General features: G+C 36.4%; 2 protein-coding genes and 2 long non-coding RNA genes across 4 annotated transcripts in view; 2 read left to right on the forward strand and 2 right to left on the reverse strand.

Annotated features, from left to right (window-relative positions):
* Window positions 1–6,030: 6,030 nt before the first annotated feature.
* The window catches only part of LOC126626023 (uncharacterized), a 53,910-nt gene continuing 43,704 nt past the window's right edge, over window positions 6,031–16,236 (reverse strand). Inside the window, exon 2 of the long non-coding RNA XR_007624561.1 lies at window positions 6,031–6,241. This is a non-coding gene — a long non-coding RNA (uncharacterized LOC126626023). The remainder of the gene's footprint in view (window positions 6,242–16,236) is intronic.
* LOC126626022 (uncharacterized) lies at window positions 6,692–7,726 on the forward strand. Its single transcript, XR_007624560.1, has 2 exons — window positions 6,692–6,979; window positions 7,321–7,726. It is a non-coding gene; the product is annotated as an uncharacterized LOC126626022 (long non-coding RNA).
* LOC126626018 (uncharacterized) lies at window positions 8,807–10,009 on the reverse strand. The gene is made up of 2 exons (XM_050295179.1): window positions 9,018–10,009; window positions 8,807–8,913 (listed from the first exon to the last, which is right to left on the reverse strand). Exons 1-2 carry the CDS (start codon window positions 9,733–9,735, stop codon window positions 8,807–8,809), a joined length of 825 nt encoding a protein of 274 aa, XP_050151136.1. The 5' UTR covers window positions 9,736–10,009.
* On the forward strand, window positions 11,775–15,125 carry LOC126626019 (uncharacterized). Its single transcript, XM_050295180.1, has 5 exons — window positions 11,775–12,165; window positions 12,985–13,224; window positions 13,313–13,399; window positions 13,518–13,651; window positions 14,727–15,125. The coding sequence occupies exons 1-5, from the start codon at window positions 11,926–11,928 to the stop codon at window positions 14,833–14,835; spliced, it is 810 nt and encodes a 269-aa protein (XP_050151137.1). The 5' UTR covers window positions 11,775–11,925; the 3' UTR covers window positions 14,836–15,125.

Here is a 16,236-nt window from a genome sequence, read left to right on the forward strand (position 1 = left end):
TATAACCATATTATTTAGTTTGCAAAATTAATTTAAAAAATTTGATCTCTATAACTTTACCCTTTGTTTATTGGTTGACTTTATGGGGGTTGAATTTTTTAATGTGTTCCTAGTTGCGTGGGTGTTGGCGGGGTGGGGGAAGAGGTGAGAAGAAAAGATATGCGGTACATGGTGGCCCAATGTGTTCATTCATTTTTTTTTGTCCTTTATGTCTTGTAAAGGGCAAACAATACGAGTCACCAAGTAAGTGGGAGACAAGAGTTGAGATTCATAAATAAAAAATGCTCCTCTTCCGATATTTTGTTTTATATTTGTATCATCTTTTATATTTTGTTTTAAATAAAGATGAGTCTCATATATATTAATAGATCTTATTTTTATTAGAAATGAAAAATATGTGGTAAGTGTAACATTACTATTAAGAAATGAAAAATCCACATTTTTCTACTTAATTTTGTTACTTTTGGTTGATATATGCAATTAAATTTAAGAAATAAATAGAATTATGTTGAGAATGAATCTCACATTTATAAGAGCTTATAAGTAGGTGAGCTATTCTCTATATAGGCAATTGGTTTTATGGTGGGACCTCAACTTTTTCATAGTATAAGAGTAAGTTGTCCCATGTGTGAAGCCCAATGGCCCCACGTGCTCCACATCACCCAAGTTATGTTGTGCAAGTGTTAGGTTTAAAAATTCGTCACACATGATGAGACGTGTTAAGAATGAATCTCACATTAATGAGAGGAAAGACATTTCATGTGTTTATAAATCATTAAGCTACTCAACATACTCTCCTTATTACCAATTAATTGTATACACGTGTAAAGCTCAATGACCCCACGTGCTTCACGTCACCCAAGTTGTGTTGTGCAAGTGTTAGGTTTGAAAATTCGTCACATGTGATGAGTCGTGTTAAGAATGAATACAACATTGATGAGAGGAAAGACTTTTCATGTGCTTATAAGTCGTTAAGCTACTCAACCTACTCCCTCTATTACTAATTAATTTTATAGTGAAACCTCAATTTTCTTACTGTTTTCCCAATAAAAAATTGTTATGGTTTGCACGGTGATCTCATAAACTCCATTCATATAAATACTAATTTTAAAATTTTCTGATTCATGATTGCTAAATTGAAATTTTATAGTGCGCATACACGTTTAAGTGGCAGAAAGCCTCCAATTTCATATTCAAACCAACTCTTTTGCCCTCAAAATTGTGCAACCAAGAGACTCAGAAGATGTTATGCACAAATTATTGAAAAAATTAGACAACTGTGTACTTTTCTCAATCCAATGTCAACGAAAATGCTTCATGATTTCCCAAAGTAATTTAAGAGATTATATCCATGATCAAACTTCAGTACAGCTTATGCAAGCATAAGAGAAGATTAACATTTTTTTTTCTTTAATTAGATTCTAAAATCAATGAGAAGGATTAGAATAATGAAGATTATTTTTAATAATTGTAATTAATTTGGGTCATTTTTAGGTGAATTAAAGAATGACCCTTCAGCATGCTCAAAAAAAGAAAAGAAAAAAAAAAGGATGACCCTTCAGAGTTGACGGTGCTAGTCACTCGTGATTAATTGTTATCTTCATTTATGAAAAAAGTGAAATAAACACTATAAAATGATATTTATAGACAAACTATTTTATTCATAACAGAGACGTGAAAGTTAAAAACAAGTCTTAACTAAACACAATAACGAAAACAAAAATATGTTGTTATTTCAGAAAACAAAAATAATATATGATTCATATAAGAATTGCCACAAAAATGGAGCAGGTGTTTCTTGAAGCCAGCCCCAATCAAGCAGGTGTTTGCGTTAAGTAGTGCAAGTTTGGACGTGTTTTGATGGTTTTGTCACAAACTCAGTGGCTTGAAGTATTCCGGATTTAGCATGTGGAATATGTACGGTCAAATCGTAGCTGCAGGAGCGGTTTCTATAGGATAATATTCAGTTCTGTAAGCCGAACTTGCAGGCCTTAAACATGGTTTTCTTTGGCCATCAAGGTTGGGTCTTGATCGTGTTCTGGCGGAAGAAGGTGGAAGGATATTTGTGGTGATGTTATCATCAACATAATTAACGGGGAAGCACAATTTTCTTAAGGTGCATTTGTTGCACTGGACTATTTCGGACTAGACTGAGGGAGCTAGACTGACTTAGAATAGACTAAGCTGGACTAGCTTAGTGAAACACTTGGTGCACTGTTGGACTAAAAAGCAGGATAAATAATATTATATTATTTAATTAATAAATATTAATATTTTATTATTATCCTTTTTTCCCTCTTTTCCTTCCTTCACCATCACTCTCTCCCTCTTTCTCTCCCTCTTTTTCTCCCTTCTCCGTCCCACCCTTCCTTCTCCCATATTAGACATCTCAATTCCAGTCCCTATCTCTCTCTTTTTTCTGTCCAACTCCCTCTCGATTCCACTCTCTCTCTCATCTCTCCCTCGCTCTAGCTCTATGTTATTCGACGAAACCTCACATCTCCATTTTTTCTGACGAGTTGCAGGTTTTCCATCGTGTTTTTCGACCAAACCTCGTCGAATTGGATGAGGTTAGTCTCCTTGCTCCTTGAGTCCATGGATGTGGATATTCTTGGCTACATGACTTCTTGGATGGATGAAGGAATGGATTCTCCAAGTTCCCAAAATAGGGAACCTCTAAGTCTCCACACCAAGGAGGGCATTGAGAAAGAGATGAGTGACCTAGAGGAAGAAAAATTGCTAGCTATTTTCCTCTAGGGTGGCCGGCCTCCTAAGAGCAGAGAGAGCTTTGTGTTCTCATATTTTCTCTAGAAAACCCTAATGAACTTTTGGCTATCAAGTCCTCTCTATAGTCACTTCACTTAAGTGACAAAAAGAACCAAAACCCATTCATTTACAATGGCTAACCTTCTAAAGGCTTTGGGCTGTTTGGGCTCTTTTGAGTCTTTAGTAATTAAGTTGTCATACAACTTAAGTTAATGGGCTTGACGGTTCTAAGCCCAATGGGCCTTGAGGTCAAATAATTACTCAAAAGATAAAACGAACTTATTCGTTTGATTAATTAACATATTAATTAATCCAAGCCATAAATAATTAAACCATTTAATTATCCTTACTTATCTCCGTTGTTTCTTCAATCTTTATCTTACATGGTGTATGATCCATTATGTTCCTTTTAGCGAGGTAATGGGCGATTAGAACTCTTCAAATCGATCGTGAATTGGAACATACTTTCAATTCTCCCTTTAGTGATTATACACCTTTAGGGCTTCCACAAACCAAGAGTGACACCTAGCAGTATATCATGGCTACCCAAGCTAATCAGAAGAGGTGGAGAACCTATTCAATTTAGGATTACAATGCAATATGATTTTTCTCTAATACAATACTCTTGACCACATTGTTTGGTTTGATAGTTTATTCATGTATATTATCCAATGTGATTCTTTTACTTATATGATTACCTTGAATGTGATTTGGAATGACTTCCTAAATCTCATTCATACTCTGGCTAGAGATTCTTAATCATATCATGAAGTATTCTCCCTAAAACGGTTTGAAGGTTAAAGATCCCTTGTTGTGCATTTACTTGCCTGCATGACTAAGTGGCTTAACCCCAACTATACTCTGGACACCATTTGACGGAGTGACTTTGACATAGTCAAAGATCAAGGACCTAACCACAAGACAACTATGATGCCTCAGGTCAAATGACTACTTTGCATTATCCCAACCATGAGTTCTCATGTGACATGAGTATGAGAACTCCTTGTTGATCGCGTTCAGTAGACTCATTCTCTATTGAGCACCTACATGCTTGTCTTGGTGTTAGTCACAACAATGACTCTAGACTAGTCACTCTTTCTAAAAGAAGACATTGCACGTACTGATCTTAACAGACTATCAATGCCCAATTGGCAATCCTATGATCAAGAATGTTTAGGATATGCATACGAAAGAGAATGGTCTCATGAATCTAACTTATTTAGATCACATTCTCCTAATTACATATTCCTGGACTTATCGTTTAAGCATATGATATATATATATGAGACGGCTTTAAGCAATAATCTTTACCCTTTAAATTAAACTAGATTAGTTTAACATGTGAAATGTCCGTAAAGTATCATCATATAATTGGCTTTAGAGCACATTTCCAATAGGTCTTAGCTAGTCTCATGGTTGTCGGGGGTACTCGCTAAGACCGGATAGTCCTACCTTTAGTCGAGGCGAGTGAGAGCTAGTATCACTAAAGCTAATCCTTGTTGGGAACTAACATGGGACCGGACTAACCCTTAATTTTGTCCAGTCTAGTGAACTTTAACAAAGGCAAACAAACGCCCTCTTAAAGAATTAGGTCAGCCATTTAATATATCATTATCGCAAGACCAAGTTTTCACTACTATCATTCACGCATATATTCTAAGAAGTCAATGTAAAAGCTAATGTTGTGGTTGAAATAAGATAACAATGTCATGTAAGCAAAAGTTGACCGACAAAATGCTTTATCAAAAGGCAAATATTAATGGGAACTGTTATAAGCACTCTAAAAATCTCATTCTATACTCCTCATAAGTGTATTTTTCTTTCTAATTATAGAAAGTTTGGAGTGCCAAATGAGATTTTTGAAGTGTTTATAACAATTCTCATATTAATTTTGATAGTTATAATAGTTTCTTTTTATAACCACAATTTTTCAATATAGAAACAAATGTTTTTAATAAATTGAAGTACACAATTCCTCTTAAGATTGTTCTCTCCTCTTGTGAGAGTCTTTCTCACCGTTGTGTGAGTGGTCTTCACTTTCGTAGATCCGCGTTGCTACCAGCCTTAATTGTGGCTAAGGTCGGTGACAATCCCATGATTTGTCTTTGTTTTCATATTTTCCTCGCTCTTCATGTTGCCTGCAATTTTTCTTGTTCTTGCCCTTCACCATTTCATCCTTTCTATCATCTCTCTGCCTTTGATTTTACCATTTCGAGTCCTAATCCCAAATCCTCCTTGTCCTCTATCCTCCATGATCCATTCCCCTCCATCATCTCCATCATTTGGCTCTAGCATCTCTCTGCCATCCCCAATTCCATTTAGGTGCCGCCTATTTTCACCGCGATTTGTTGCAAATGTATGAAAGTCTGTGTAGAGCTTGGGCTCAGGAATTTGCAACACCACCTTTGTTGGCCCTTCACTATGTTCGTCCTTGTGGGCGATGTTGTACATGAGATCTTTCTTCCCCCGTACTTCTTTGATTTCAGGAGGCCTATATTATTAGAGTTTTTATGTGTTGTTTTTTTGTGGGCTGGGCTCCAAGGCTAGCTTTGGGTTTTGTCTTCTATGTTTTTGCGCCCATTTTATCTTTTGTGCTTAACCTGTATTTGAGACTCTATTGTACTTATTCCTTGTTGGTAATGAATTTTATCTTTGTCCAAAAAAAAATTCCTCATAATAATTTGAAGTATGTACCAATTCCAATTTTGGGGTTTGACTATAATACTTATATGTATTCAGTACAATCACCCTCTGAAGGTCAAATATGTTCATGTAAATATATGTATTTATTACAATTACCATCTAACTGAGATAATGATTGTATTAAATACATGTAAGCCGGACATTGTATCTTTGAGAAAGTTTATGTATAGTTTCCGCAAAAGTTTATATTGGGAGTAGCTTATATCCGTATATGGAGTTTTGCTTTTTTCCACCGTGAAATCAGACCCCTCTGTCCAGTCTCTTACATTATTGATATGCTCATCCCCCGAAATCTTCATTTCTCATCTGAAGGCAGATTAGAGAAATCAACATTCTAAGTGGTCAAAAATGTTGCCCAAGGTATTTATAGGTCTCGAGTCAATCAGTGATATGCCTTCAGCTTTATGACTGAGAGCTTTGGCATGTGCTCGGGATCTAGATGAAAGACTCGGGATTCAGATGATAGTTGGTTTAACCTCTCCCTTGGTAGGTAAACTTAAATTGGAAGGAAAGCAACTCAATGCTTTTCTTTTCTTTTTTTTTTATTATTATTTTTATGGCAAGAATGCTACTAGATTAATGGCAGATTTATCATGTGAGTGTCATTGAAGTTTTATTTTGAATCTAAACAGGTTTTTGTCAATTGTTATTTTCAAAGGTTGTGACAGTTTGCTGGCCTAGCAGAAATTTTTGTGATCATAAAACCGTCATGTGATATTACTATTGTGAATGTTACGCAACAAAAAAAGTTTGTAAAAGGTTGTTGATCGGCCTTTGCAGCCACCAAAATAATATATGTAAAAAGTTGCTGATCAACGATAATAGGTAGCTTGCAATTTTTTTTTAATGTATCCTATTAAATGGATTTGAGAGCTGCGATATTACTTAATTATTTTAACAATTTACATTAGCAGCTTTTAATTTTTCACATTGTAACCGAGAAGCATGTATATCATGAAAAACAAAAGAAGTTCTAAAGTGACGATCGAAGAATTTAGAAGTGTTGGTTGGTGTATGTGTGCAAATATAACTGTAAACAGGAATACAAATCCATGATTGAACCCCTACTTTGGTTGTAACATGAACACCTTAGGTTTTATGGAATGCTTTTAAAGATCATAAGAGTAAACTAACAGATTGGTCGATTCATATATTGAGGATTGTATATGGATATAATGAATGTTTAAATTTCTGTTAGATAATTTTACAAATTATAATTTCTCAAATCCTATGATTTAAATACTTTTGCCTACTTAATATACCTCCTTTTTATTTTGGTTTTGTGTTGAATTTTACTGTTTTGCAATTTGCAATTAATCGGTACATTACCAAGTTTGAATATTTTTATATAGGTGATTTAATTTTTCTTGCATTTGGAACCAAAAAAATAAAAAAATGTGATCTTCTATTTTTCTGACGTTTTCTTATATTTTTCATCTCAGAAGGGCAGATACACTCATGAATCTCAACCGCCTTGCATAGGAGTAAAAAAGATTGTTCACTGACGGAGGTAAAAAGATTCTTAATCTTTCGTGAGGTTTTCCTTTATTGTTAGACTATTTATCAGATTTGGCTTCTACATAATTTACCAAAACCATAACTGGCAGATGGTTTTATACTTGACCGAATTGTTAAAATTATTTCATTACGAGGCTGAAAAAGCTGGAGTGTTCCATTTGCTTCCAGTACATTCTTCCAACCCAGTTCCAGTTCTCTCTCGCCAGTTTCCAAGAAGCACAGCGTGAGTTCCTCTTCTTTTTCTTAATTACACAGTATTCAATTAGCATGTGGGATGTATTGTTAACATTAAGGACCTCTGTAAATTTTTTATTGTTTACTGACCAATTGCAGGTAGATGGTATGCTCACAGAACTTGCCTGCTTGCTTCTTCATATACCTTCCGTGCAATGTTTGATGGTGGTATGATTTTCCAATTTCTCCTTTGCAGCATTTTCTTTTTGGTTTTCGTCGTGTATGCACTACAAAAGTAACACAGCGGGAGTAGGTTTAGAGGGTAAAGAAATTTCTTCATGTAATGAGAAGTGAGGGTTTTTGCTTAACCACTTTTATTTACTGGTTTTTTAGTCAAGTTTATAGCACCGAGGATATAGGTGAACGGTGAAGCAATTTGGGTAACATGTTATGAGAAGTATACTAAATGGTTTTTCCTTTTCTTTTTTTTTTTGTTTTGTTAGAGATTAAAGATGTAAGTGTACCAAATTGGAAGCTCAAATATTGAACAACATGATTTACTTCATTTGTTAGTTGGTAAAGACTTCGTCTCTCCTCAAAACCCATTGTATTCCTTCGGCTCTTTTTTCTTGGTGAGAATTGGAATTTTTATTTAAGTTTCGAAACTCTAAATTGGTTGTCCTTGTCATATGAAAAATGAATATATTTTTGTGTGATTGTATTTGTATGAACAACTTAAACCACATCTTTTTCTATGTAATGTATTCTTCAAATACCTATCTTTTGTTCATTATTACACATAAGGATGCAAATAGACGATGGTATGGACGTGGACAGATTTGAATATGTGATATATCCTACATATATTTATCTTTTTACCTTATGGAATATGAGGATGTAAATAGATATTTCTTTGATATGGATATAATTAGATTTTAATATATTTGATGTTTAACAAGTTTTAAACTCGCGGTATTGCGCGGGTTCTTTTGCTAGTATTATCTAATATTTCTTTATATTAAGTTTGAAGACATGACATTCACATGTACACATGTTGGTAGAAGAAAGTTGCTCAATTATCAAGATTAGATCAAGAAAGAGGAAAGAGAAATTTTGTATAAAAAAAATATAATATGTCGAAAGATGCCTCTCTAGGTTGGAAACTTATTGGGCATTCATATGTGTATTTTGTCTGTCTTTCTCCAATCATGCCCATTTGCTCAATCCCAGCTGTAACTAACCTCCAACCCCTCTCCCTCTTGCGCTCCACCTCTTTTTCCAATCCAATTCTCCAACAATCAATCCAATCTGCATCCTCACCGTCCCATGCTGTCCCCATTCCTTGATGTCCCATTTCATTTGCCACCCTAGCTCATTCCTCTGGTGATGAAACCAATCATATTCCAAATCAATCACATAATGTCATGTAAAAATGTTAATGTACATGTTATGTGCGTGAATAATTTGAGAAACTATCATTGTGCGAACTTGAAATACCGTCACAATAATGTCTTCGTAAGTGATGATGAGTATAGTCTACCAAGAGATAGATACATTTTCTCATTCAATCTTCCAGGCATAAAGAAATAAGCAAAACTCGGATGAACCAGCAGAACTTGCATTAATCCCTTCTACTGATGCAGAACTAGTCTGAGATGACAATGGAGTTGATGCCGATGAAGAAAATGGGGGCGAGGATGACGAGGTTCTCGATAACGGTGACAGAGATGTACTTGAAGCAGGCAAACTTGGCTTGAAAATAAACAATGCACGCCTTAATCCTGGACTAAAAAGCCAGTCATGGACATCCCAATAAACCTCAATTCTCAACTTGTTGATACGAATGGACTCATTACCTCTAAACTTCCATTGAAGATGCTTCACATGAACCACCAAATGCCCATCAACCCTAATCTCCAACTCCGGCTCCACCCCATTTAGGGTACTTCCACTCCCAATGCTCCCGTCGCCGCCACCGCCACCTCTGTGTTTGCATTCAATTGCAATTTCATGCAGCCTGCCTTTTTCATAAAACTTAGCTTTTGTGGAAAACTTTTTCTTACCAAAAATGTGCTCTTTTTTAGAAACCAAAGTGGGATCAGTGAGGGCAGGTCTAAAACCTGTTTTTCTGTATGCATCTTTTTTGAGATCACCAAGAAGCAAAACAACTTCCTTGTCACAAAGAACCGCAACGTAGTACTCTGATTTGGGCTCCGTCCCCCCGTTGAATTTTGCGGCCTTGAGGTCCCAGAAGATCTCCACTGCCTTCCCATCAACCACAAAGCGCTTGGAGCCTTGCTTCCTCCAGAAGTACCATGGCTTGAGCTCAACTTTGAAGCTGTGTTGGGTGTGCTGCTGGGTTTGATCTCCATCCGGGCCCTCCATGGTCACCGATAGGCCATGGAGGAGCAGGTTTTTGCACCATGTGATCGTGATCAAGCGGCTCTGATCGGCTATCTTGGCTCTGTACACTGTCATGTAGACACTGTGGCCTGACCTAGCCACAGCTGATGCATCATCACTTAACTTCTCACCTGAGGAGAAGCAAGCAGGAATGCCAATGTGGTCTTGCATTTTTCGTCACCACGACGGATTCAGGATTTGAAAAATGAGGTGCGTCGAACGACGATTCCAAGACTCAAAAATGAGGTGCGAAAAAACCTTTATAGCAGTGGCGGATCCAGAATTTAAAACTGAAACGTACTTAACGGAGTTATCAAAGCAGAAAGTTTCTCAACAGGATGAAAACCAAAGGAGTGGAAGATGAGGAACAAATTGGAGGAAGGAGAGTTGGGGGGGAGAGGGGAGTTTTAAGATGGTGGGAGAGAGTGAGTGAGAGAACCTAGTCACAAGATGTGTTGAGTCACAGATGCTGCCAGAGGTGTGTTTGGCAGCATTGTTTAAAGAACTATTTCTAAACTGGTAGATAGACTGGCAGTTCATTTCTAATCTCTCTCTTACCTGGATTTCAATTTATTTATTTTGTTAATTGTACTTTAAATATATTACAATTTTCTTTGCAATTTTACAAAGACAACTTTATTGAATCCGAGGTGGTTTTGCTTCCGCTGCACGCACTTAAATTACATAATTCCACGCATGGTTAAAAGTATAAGTAAGACCATTTGTCAACACATTGTTTATGGTTCAACCATGTTATTTGACTCTATGTAATTGAATTCTAAATAATGAATCTAGCTATCGACCAACCATCAGCCAACACATCGTGTATTTTTATAAAACATATAGTTCATGATTACCATGACCATACATTATGTAATAATACATGTTTTAAAAAATGTGAGAAATTAAAGTATCTTGACTCTATAGCATGAGTCAATCCAAAAGTAGATCTCTTTAACATCAACCAAAAAACCCAGTCAAAACTATATAACGTAAAAGAGTTTGGATACTTTGGTTTTGCTTCCCGATGTGGGTCTTGTGGATTTTTTATTGTTTGAATAAGTGTTCATAAAGTTTGTATATGGGAGGTGCAACTTTTTTCAACTTTGTATTAAAAAATGTGTAGCAATTATGTAGTAGAGGAATCTAAGACTACGGGGGTGGTGGCGATAATTGCTGAGGGAAAAGTCTGAGGAATCTAATGTTTGTAGCTGCTGCAGAACTGGTCCAGCTAGCTTCCCCTTTACATTGCATTGCAGCCCTATGGCTGCCCACTAATGGTTGCATAATAATGCTTGGATAATCCTCACTTTTTTTACCTATAAATGATATCATTGTGACGGTTTCATTTCAAGTCAATCAAAGCATTATTATGTATTTTAATCTTAATATTTTTACGTGATAATGCTTAATTCTCTTGACGTACTGCTATAGTGATATCCAAGTTGATAGACCACAGTTGAAATCATATATCATCATGCAAGGAATGAATCCAAACTTTCTCACATAACTTAGACTGACCTATATTAGCAAAAGCATCAACCATCATATTTAGTTGTCATTCTTCACATATCAAAATGTGTAAACTAATACACAAGGACTGAAAAATGGGCGAGTTCCACGTTGAAACTTGGTATGTCATACCTGAATATCTAGGTATGTTTTTTGTTGTTCAACTCAAACCTTCATCTAAACCTCATATAAAGAGGGATTAAAAAAAACAAGAGGATCCTCAGACATGAACAACTAGATATCATTCCCCATGTCATTCTCTTTCTTCACCTTTTTTACACGAACAATGATTGACTACTGAAAGAAGAGTAGAAGCTCTTGTTGAAACCCCATTAAAAATTGACAAGTGTCTAAACGAGTAGGGTGATGTTGGTTCAAGTTTTAATTCTTCAAATTATTTGGACACGTGTCCAATTTTAATAACACTGATTGAATTCAGCAGGAGCTCCAGCTTTTCTTTCGGCAGCCAATCCTTAAATCTTCTTACACATGACTCATGAAATATTACATTTAACCTTTAATTTGGTATGTGAAGAAAAGGGCTAGTCCTCTTCAGGCCCAAAGTCCATTACTGGGCCAGATTATACCGTTTATAGGCCCGTTTGTACAATCCTTGGGCCCAAATCGGAGCCCTAATGCCTTGAAGCCAAAGAGGGCATTTTCGTCCATCTACCCTGAACATAAACCCCATTTCCCAAGCTACCGTGGGTTTTGGGTAAGCCACCGGTCATCCCTCCCCGTTTGGTTCCCTAGAAAACCCAATAGAAAATTGCATCCATTTTCTCATTCCCCCACTCCATTTTCTCAGCAACCAAACAGAAAATTTGATTGCATACCCACTTCGTAAAAATGCAGACTTTAAGCGCGAGCATCCGATTGGTCCGAAGACAAAGAATCGACAGCTCAAAAATTGCTCATTTTAGATCAATCGGAGCTTACCAATTGAGCAGCGGTTCTGGGTTTAGCTCGTTGGCGTCGGATCGTTTGGCGTCTGCCGAGAAATTGGGGGATTTTTCGGGGTTGGGGTCTCTGAAAAGCTCCTTGTTTCAGTCAATTTCCAAGTTTTCGTATCGGTCTTCGGCCTCGTTCGTATGTTTTCGACTCGTTATACTCTATTTAACAGCATTTTAGCATAGTTGATATTTAATTAGAAGATTGCACTTTTAACATGTTTTTGGTATTGGATTTTACTCTGAATATGCCTGTAATTGTGAATTTTCGGTGTTTTTATTCGAAAACACAGTGTTCTTCGTGTAAACGAGTTATTGGGTGTTGGTACATTTGAAAAAAGAAGATTTCTTTGTTAACTTAAAGGTATTTGATGCACTTCGAGCTTGCGAATGAGTCTACAGGCCAATTTGCTTCGCGTTTTGCTTTTCGTGTTTAGGAAGGTCACTTGCCAGTGTGCACAATGGAAAGGGATCCGGAGAGGATCCTTTTCCACCTAATCCACCAAGTCCGTGATCCAAACCGTTGAAATTTGATCTAACAGCTACAAACAGGGTCCCTTTAAAAGTTATAATAACTGTAGCCGTTGGATCAAATTTCAACTGTCCGGATCCTGAACTTGGTAGATTAGGTGGAAAGGGATCCGGAAAGGATCCGCACGATGGTCGTAAGTCATAAATTTTGGTAGAGAAGGTGAATTGGACGACTATTTTTATGTGTATGAGATGTATACAAGGGTTAACCCGAACACTTGTAAACCAGATATGTGATAGAGAAGGTAAATTCTGGCGAGACGTGGATTATGACATAATTACTGTACAACTAGGAAACACGAACATTAGATGACACGTCATAAACACATATTTATGTTATACAGTGTGGAATTCATCTGAAGTGCAATATTTTGTCTTTCTTTCCTAAGATCAATTTTTTGTGATGCTGTGTACTATATTGTACCAGACTACGACTAGCTCTCCAAGTGAGACATCAACTTGTTCGTGTAGTTCCAAGTTATTCAGGAGTGCTCGACCAGGATTTTGTCGATGTGTGGCAGTTTTACCTCCTTTCCCAAGCAGGTGCATTACAACAGGGGCAAATCCTGTTCAATCAGCTACTCAGGATTCAGGAATGTATGAGTCTGATGTAGCTCCTCCCATCAAATTCAAGAGGCTTGATAAAACTGCTCACCACATAATGCAGGCATGCCTCTATCTGTTGGTATTCATGACAAGACATAACGCGTGTTCTATTCCTTTTATATTTATATTGGTTCATTATATATCCACAGATTCTAGATAAGGAAGCTGTAGAGGAAGTGAGGACACAGAGAGAAATACCGGATGTAAGGCCTGGGTATATGGTGCAACTCAGAGTGGTATGTTGTGTTCATTTTGAAAAATTAAAGTTTTGTAAGGTGCTTTATGTTGTGGACGGAGTTCCTTGCGAGATTGAGCCGATTCTTTTTTTCCCAATGCTTTTCTGTATGTGAACAGGAAGTACCCGACAACAAGCGACGTGTTTCAGTCGTGAAAGGCGTCGTGATAGCTAGACGTAATGCTGGTCTAAACTCTACAATTAGAATCAGGAGACAAGTGGCCGGGGTCGGGGTTGAATCTCTCTTTCCACTGTAAGCAATTCTGGTTTTTATTTTCTTTTACATTGATGGTCCTAGTGGGAAAAGGCTTTGTTGTTGTTGTTGTTGTTGATGGTCCTAGCCTGTATTGTCTTTGCTACCCTGCTTTAAGTTGGAAAGAAAACATGTGATTTTCATAGTGGGATGTCCTGGAAGAGGGTGTATTGAAATTTTACTGTGATAACTTATTAATTCTCGACTCTGATTATACGGGTATTACACGCTTGTACAACATTATGCATACGACATTTTCGAAGATTAGTCAGTTGTTGATTGTCTTATAAAATGTACATTAAAATGGAGCCTTTAGAAAGTTACTGAGTTATATAGTCAAAATTCTCTTCTCAAAAAAAAAAAATATAGTCAAAATTCTGTACTCTAAAATTTAGAAACTAACCATGCTCAGTAAATATTGCTAGTTAACGCTCTGGTGTTCATGACTGCAAACTAATTAAGAGCTGGTTTGGTATTGCTGTGCTTTGAAAAAAAGCTGGTGTGAGAATAAGCGGCTATGCTGTGAGAATAAGCGGCTGTGAAAAAAATCAGCAGAGTGTTTGGTAAACTTTTTTGTAAAAGTGCTTTTGAAAAAAAAAACAGTCTGATAGTGGGTATTTTCATTAAAGGAGCACTGTAGCTCTGTGTGATTTGAAAAAAAACCAGTTTTCCAAAGCTACAAATAGCAGCTTCAGCTTTTTCCTTTGATTTCAACTTATTCTCACAGCAGCTTCCAAAATAAGTCATTTTTTTTTCAGTTTACCAAACACCTAAAACTCTCACAGATTTTTTTCATGGGTGCTTTTTTTTTAAGCACCTTACTTCCAAACCACCCCTAACTTCAACGCAAATTCTAGATTTTTAGTTATTTACACTTAAATTACTATTTGGGTGAAACAGATGATATTTTGTACGCAAACTCGGTGTGGTGTCTTCAAACAAATATTTATATTGATTTCTGATTATTTCATGTGCAACTCATGTGTGGGATTTGCCTATTCCTATCATTTGCTTCACATAAGTAGAACTGTGCTCAGTCTCAACAGAATGACTGAAAGTCGATAACGTATGGCAGGTATTCGCCTAATATAAAGGAGATTAAGGTGCTGGACAAGAAGAAAGTGCGGAGGGCGAAGCTGTACTATGTCAGGGACAAAATCAATGCATTTAAGAAGCAATCGTAGCCAGTGGTATCAAAAGGATGTTGCCTGACGAAGATGGTTCCCATGTATGACTTGGGTCAGAAATCCAGCAAAATTTTGGTGATCTCTTTTCCTCTTGTTCTTTTCTTTTGAACGCGTTATTAGTCTGTGAATCTTCATCAAGTCTTTTGAGAATCTGAGATGCCTGGTAGAGATGTGCGAGTTCAACTGAATACCGGGCAAGTTACCTGAATATTTTACTTTCCGATTTAGTATGTACTCAGGTTGATGAATGTTATCAAGTTGGCATAAATGTGATTGTTACACACGTAGACTGTTTTATCATTTATTTTACTTTGGTTAGCTTCATCTGTAGATTCGAGTCCGTTGGCCATCTCTTGTGTTGCTATGGAGAAATGAGAAATTTTTCAGTGTGATTGTCACATTTCCTCGTGATGTTGCTAATTCACATGTTACAATATGGTATCGGTGGACAACATGGTTTAAACATAAGTGACCTAGGGTACGAGTGGATTTGTAACACAGCATGGCAGTGTGACGGTCACATTGAATTCGTTGCTGACGTCGCTTAAAACAATATTTGCCAGTCAACTTTTGAATACATCAATATTTTTTTTCTTTTTAGTACATCAATATTTTTACAGGAGTTCGGCTAAGTCACACAATTAGTAGTCTGATTTGGTATCGAATTCGTAATTCACAAGATTGGAACCTAAGATCTCTAACTTTTAAGCAAAGAGTGATATTACTAGACCATATTACTGAGTGGCAACATAGATCCTTTTTAGCTTATAGTTTTTGGATGTGAATTCAAGCGAGGTCACCATCAGCGTTTGTGTGCTAGTTCGTCATGTCTTTATGAATTAGAAAGAAAATGGTTATTGGTGATAAGATTTCTTTGGGAAAAACTATTTTTGTACACTAGCGTGACGACCTTGATTAATTAAAGTCACATTAGCTGCTAAATTTCCTGTATTAAATTACAATTAATTAACGAGTCACTTTCAATTGATTAGTAGTTTTATAAAACTTGAACAGTTCTCATCATAGATTAACCTGCTAACTGGTTAGCTTGGAAAGGAATTTTTTCCAGATCCCTTCCTCCTAATTCATCAAATGAGGAAATTTATGCTGTTGAAATTTAATCTAACAACTACAAACATGGGTCCACTTTAAAAGTTACAATAACTTTAGTCATTGGATTAAATTTTAACAGCACAAATTACCTAATATAGTGAATTAGGAAAAGGGATCCGCAGATGATCCTTTCCATTTATAAAACACTACCACTTTTTGGGATGAATGATTTTTTTTAGGGAATTTTAACGAAAAATTTCTAGTACTATTCACTCTAATGAAAAACCACATTTTTATACTAAAAAGTCAATCCTGATAGTATTCACTTTATCCTTTATTTTGTTC

The sequence above is a fragment of the Malus sylvestris genome, chromosome 6 (genome assembly GCF_916048215.2).
Source record: "Malus sylvestris chromosome 6, drMalSylv7.2, whole genome shotgun sequence".
Lineage (NCBI taxonomy): Eukaryota > Viridiplantae > Streptophyta > Magnoliopsida > Rosales > Rosaceae > Malus > Malus sylvestris.